This window comes from Austrofundulus limnaeus, unplaced genomic scaffold (assembly GCF_001266775.1).
Source record: "Austrofundulus limnaeus strain Quisiro unplaced genomic scaffold, Austrofundulus_limnaeus-1.0 Scaffold677, whole genome shotgun sequence".
Classification (NCBI taxonomy): domain Eukaryota; kingdom Metazoa; phylum Chordata; class Actinopteri; order Cyprinodontiformes; family Rivulidae; genus Austrofundulus; species Austrofundulus limnaeus.
Genome location: NW_013953079.1, coordinates 118,110 through 123,976, shown reverse-complemented (window position 1 = coordinate 123,976; position 5,867 = coordinate 118,110). Strand labels below are relative to the sequence as shown.

The following is a 5,867-nucleotide window of genomic DNA, read 5'->3' as shown; positions in this document are numbered from 1 at the left end:
TTATATATATATTAGAAAATAAGAAAAGTAAATAAAAAACATTAAAGGCCATGTTTGGCCTGCGGGCCTTGAGTTTGAAACTTGCTCCAGCAGACAGTAATTAAAAGGCGTTCATTAAACAAATGCACATTTCATGACAGACTTTTAAGCTAATCTCTTTTTATGTTGAGAAATGACCGATACGAGGCCCGTCACTCAAACACAGCTCTCACACGTCTCAGTAATTCCTTTCACTTCACGCTTTTGCGAGGGACTGTTGGGTTTTCTTTGCTGACGTTTGAGCAAACACACGTGCACCACGGGAGAAACAGCAAACRTCTGGCAGCTCGGAAATGACCAAACTACTCAAAGAGGCATGATGCGCAGGCAACCTTACTAATAAATCCTTATTCAGGAAATATTTGAATCCTTTCAGGAAAGAATAGTGTTCAGACAAATTCAGTGTTGATTGTACATTATTTGATATTTTCTAGCAATCTTCCGGGACAGACAAGACGTTTGATTGACAAACTGAGGCATTATGAGGTACACAAGCAATTCAGTAAAACTGTTATAAGATTATCTTTTATATAAACTCTGAACCTTTTGGTTTTTGTTCCTTTAGGGTCTGAATTTCGATGACGATTGGAAGCTTCTGACTATTCTCATAGGCATGAATGACATTTGTGATTACTGCAAAGATAAGGTTAGTTTACTTCCTTTATTTTGTAACGTTCATTTGTGTTTGAAAGAAAAGGTTTGTTTTTCCATTGCCGGCTGCGATGAATAACCTCGATTTTCTGCAGGCTTTTTATTCAGTGGACAACTACATTCACTACATAAACGTCTCTTTGGAAATGCTCATGAATGAGGTAAGGTCAATCTAGAAGCAATAGATACATGTGCACACTACAGGAAGTCACTCCATACTGCGCTTAAGGTTCCCCGGATGATCGTCAACATGGTTCATATTTTGCCCATGCATACTTTGAGGGAGGTACAGAAACCCACCGCACAGTGCCTCCTCATGAGGTGAGCATCCATCAACCTTAAACTTGTTAGGGGTCTTGAAGTTGCAAGTTGAATGTATGGTCTTGTTTTTCTATGCTCACCATTATAAAATGTTTGGTTTTATAAAGCATAACAAATCTCACTATGGTCTCATTTTAGATGTTTCAGTCAAAAAAAATTCTAATTTGGCCTGTTGTCACTTTGTTTTGTCTGTTTAAGGACATCTTGTTCATGTCTGGTAAACCCCAGATCCAATTCTAAAGAACTGCAGGAGGTGATGAAGGTTAATCTGGAGTATCAGGTGCCTTTTTTATTCTTCAAAACTGTGTAGTTCTTTCAACTGCTTCACTGATACAGCGGGTAAAATAAGTATTGAACACGTCACCATTTTTCTCAGTAAATATATTACTAGAGGTGTTAATGRCATGAAATTTTCACCAGATGTTGGTAACAACCCAAGTGATCCATACATACAAAGAAATCAAATCATAAATGTCCAGAAATGAAGTTATTTGTAATAATGTGGAATGGCACAGGGAAAAAGTATTGAACACACTTACTGAAATTTATCTAATACTTTGTACAAAAGCCTTTGTTGTCAATGACAGCTTCAAGACGCCTCCTGTATGGAGAAACTAGTGGCATGCATTGCTCATCTTCATCATCCTGGTTGATGGAAGCAGATTTTTATCAAGAATGTCTCTGTACATTTTTCCACTCATCCTTCCTTCAATTATTTGAAGTTTGCCAGTACCATATGCTGAAAAACAGCCCCACACCATGATGTTCCCACCTCCAAACTTCACTGTTGGTATGGTGTTTTTGGGCTGATGTGCAGTGCCATTTGACCTCCAAACATGATGTGTATTCTGGCATCCAAACAGTTCAATGTTGGTCTCATCTGACCAGACTATATTCTCCCAGTATTACACAGGCTTGTCTAAATGTTGTGCAGCAAACTTTAAAGGAGCTTCAACATGCTGTTTCTTCAGCAGTGGAGTCTTGCGTGGTGAGCGTGCATACAGGCCATGGTGGTTCAGTGCATTACTTATTGTTTTCTTTGAAACAATCGTACCTGCTAATTCCAGGTCTTTCTGAAGCTCTCCACAAGTGGTCCTTGGCTCTTGGACAACTCTTCTGATAATTCTTTTCACTCCTCTGTCAGAAATCTTGTGAGGASCACCTGGTCGTGGTCGGTTTATGGTGAAATAATGTTCTTTCCACTTCTGAATTATGGCCCCAACAGTGCTCACTGGAACCTTCAGAAGTTTAGACATTCTTCTGTAACCGATGCCATCATTATGCTTTGCAACAATAAGGTTGTGAAGGTCTTGAGAGAGCTCTTTACTTTTACCCATCATCAGATGGTTCTTGTGTGATACCTGGCCATCATTTGGGTCTGAACCAGCTGATATTAATTTGCACTGACAAGGGGCAGGCTTGCTTTCTAATTACTTAGAGTTCAGCTGGTGTCTTGGCTTTCCATGCCTTTTTACACCTCCCTTTCTTCATGTGTTCAATACTTTTTCCCTGTGCCATTCCACATTATTACAAATAACTTCATTTCTGGACATTTATGGTTTGATTTCTTTGTATGTATGGATCACTTGGGTTGTTACCAACATCTGGTGAAAATTTCATGTCATTAGCACCTCTAGTAATATATTTACTGAGAAAAATGTTGATGTGTTCAATACTTATTTTACCCGCTGTATAAGGTTAGTGGAAATAACTAGACTTCTGAAATGTAAGTGAAAAAGTAGGAAAAAAGTAAAATTATAGCTTCATGAATTTAATGTTCCAGATGTTGGTCCATCCATTCATCCCCAACAGATCCAAGAGGGAAACCCCTCCCCATTGAAACTTTAGTTTCTCTTGGCCCTGATCCAGAATGTTCCCTGCACTGGAGGGAAATATATTTCATCCAGTAATCTGGGTCTACCCTTGATTATTTTCTTAGTGATTGGAGCCCCGAAAAAATCAGATTTTCATCATCAACTTTCATCATCAAAAACAAGAACTCTTGGTAGAGTTCATGAGATCTTCAAACATACACATCAAAAATAGTTTTTCCACGTCTCTGAGGAGATTCAGGGTTTGGAATTCTGCTTCCAGCAGTTGCAGCTAAAAGGTCAATAGTGATAATCAATGCAGTCATTAATGGACTCAAGCAGTGCTCAAAAAGGCTGACGGAGGAAAGCCTTTAGCTTGGCTGTCCAGTAGTGTCTTAATGCAGCTGAGAGGTGACCAAACAAAGTTTGGTTGACCTCAATAAAAGGAACAGGAAAAATTCCCAGCAGATTGGGACCTGTGATGGACTTGCAACCTGTCCAGGGTGTACTGGCACCAGAGACCCTGAAAAGAATGAAAAGAAGAAGCTGGTACAGATAATGGATGGATGGACGGATGGATGGATGGATGGATGGATGGATGGATGGATGGATGGATGGATGGACAGAAACTGTGGACCAAACTGAGGACATTGGGCCTCATGCAAGAACATTTTTGTATTCTTATCCTAAATTTCTCTTACTTTCGTTTGTACAAAGGGCCCGTATGAACATGACACATCAGGAAAAGTGTGGAAATGAGGAACGTAAAGTGATGAATGCGTATCCAGGTGCCCCCACACGAGGACAGGAGATTAGCATAATTACCACCCTAAAAACACCATATAAGGCTATGTTTCCTGCCCCACCTACCAGGAAGTGTCTATTCATGAGTGGCATCGCAAAGCAAAAAGAAGAACTTAATGAGTTCGGAGATTGAAATCCTGCTCTCAGAGATCCAGAAAAGAAATGTTGTCAATTTTAGCAGCGTGAGCTGTGGAATTAAAGGAGCTGCTAAAGCCGAGGAATAAAATGAAGACAGCTGTTAATGTTGTGTCTCCTGTGGGTCGTATACAGTCAGAAATAAAAATCTAAATCATATTCATCTCTCTCTAGTCCTGCTCCAGTTTTGCTTTGGACAAATATTTTTAATTCAAGTATAAAYGACTGTGTTGCATAGTTTTCATTTTTTCAGAAGAAGAGCAGTCGTGCACCACCACTCCCAAGCCGTTGCGTCAGAYGCGTTTCTAATTTTTAAAGGTCTCCAAACTTCAGTTAATGCATAGTTTAAGTTGGTTTGTAATTTGAGATCTTCATATTAATTTTGTAGTGTTATACAGCAGCATTAACTGCCAATTTATGTCATTAGTCTACACTATCACATTWAAAAATTTAATTCCAGTTCAAACAGAATAGCCTATTGTCAACATAATTATGGAGTGTGATTTATTTTCAACTCGAAATATCTTCAAACTAATGAAATATAAAGTTATTAGTGAAGAAAATCTGGATAACAGCAGACTGACTGCTCGTAAAATATACGACAGGTCTGGACCACTCGTGGATTTTGTTCGTATCTGAAGAAAATCTTAGAATACGAGAAAATTGATGAATGCCACAGATTCTCCTAAATCACTCGTATATGCACAAATTAAGAACAAATCTGTTTGTACAAACAGTTTTTGCATGAGGCCCAATGTTAGGTGATGGAAGGAAAACTGTAAGGATGTCCTCAACCTTTCAACCACGTCTGCTGCTGAGGAGGCAGAACATGACGATTCAGTCATATCAATTTTAACACAACGGACTTCTTTACAATTATAAACACTCATTTTTTTTTTCAAGTTGTTATTTTCCGTTGCCATTCTCTTACAGTACATAGACTTGTTTCACATATTTTGTGCGGTTCAACACTACAAACCTCAAAGATGATCTCTTAATCGTACATAAAATAATGAACATGTCACATGTCACAGATTATTTTGCATTAACTCTTTCTGTAAGGACAGTGAAAACAGTATGATATATTTACAGTAGTTCCTATTTTTATTTTCTGCAGGAAAGACTAGAGGAGCTCCTGAACAGTGATCGTTTCTTCAGGGAGGACTTTGCTGTTGTTTTGCAGCCCTTTCTGAAGTACGCAGACCCTCCACGCCTCCCGGTAATCTACACTGAAAAAACAATGTTTTGGGTGTAGTAACATTCATTTAATTACAAAAAAATATAAAAATCTCTAAACTACTAGAATTTACTAAATAAATAATACGCATTATATTATATATCAATATTACTGTACAAAAAAAGTAAACGCTAATATTATTTTACCAGTAATATTTAAGTGATTTTTCTGGACAGCACATAAACATGAATATATTAAGGAACTTCTACTCTTCTGGGCTAAAACTGAGGGTGCATGCGCACACAAAGGCTGCTGCTCCTCATTCCCTTGCTTCACTTTTCAAGGAGAGGACAAGACATGGTTGAAATAAAATATAAGTTGTCTGGTTTCTTTTGCTTGAAAACATTTGTTGGTGTGCAAAAGTTTTGGCATAATGTAGGTGACATTTTGTTGTCAGGGAACAGGGAATGCATATTGTAGCATTCTGCTGTGTTTGGCTGTTTGTCACATGAGTGCAGTGGAGGATTGTGGGTAGGATTCATGTTTGTTGTTGTTAAACCATTTTAGGGTCATTTTGGTTAACATTGTTCTTTCAGGGTTTAGTCTGTTGTGTTACTTTAATTTGTGTGTTCATTATTTGTTAAATTGTGTTAAACCATTCAGCAGAAGGAAACATAAGTGAGAGTGGTAGGCCTAGTCATTAATAAGACCTGTGAGTTTCACTTTGTCTGTGTTGTTCATGACGAAGAATCTGTTAAAGGTTCTTCAAAACTGCCACCTGGTGGTGAGGTCTTGTACTACAACAAGAGCTATACTTCTCTGTAGCTGTGAGGTGTCATGCTACAATATTGTGCTTGCTGCATGTGCACGGTTATAAAGAACTTGTAAGATTAACTAGAAAAAAATCCTTGTAACATTTTGCACTAATG

General features: G+C 38.2%; 1 protein-coding gene and 1 long non-coding RNA gene across 2 annotated transcripts in view; both read left to right on the top strand.

Moving 5' to 3' along the window:
- The first annotated feature begins 196 nt into the window (after positions 1-196).
- LOC106531809 (uncharacterized) lies at positions 197-972 on the top strand. Its single transcript, XR_001311993.1, has 4 exons — positions 197-525; positions 605-685; positions 786-851; positions 920-972. It is a non-coding gene; the product is annotated as an uncharacterized LOC106531809 (long non-coding RNA).
- Positions 973-1,213: 241 nt separating this feature from the next.
- The window catches only part of LOC106531808 (phospholipase B1, membrane-associated), an 8,156-nt gene continuing 3,502 nt past the window's right edge, over positions 1,214-5,867 (top strand). Inside the window, exons 1-2 of the mRNA XM_014027732.1 lie at positions 1,214-1,291; positions 4,879-4,980. Coding sequence (XP_013883186.1) covers positions 1,268-1,291; positions 4,879-4,980 — 126 coding nt within the window. The 5' untranslated portion in view covers positions 1,214-1,267. The remainder of the gene's footprint in view (positions 1,292-4,878; positions 4,981-5,867) is intronic.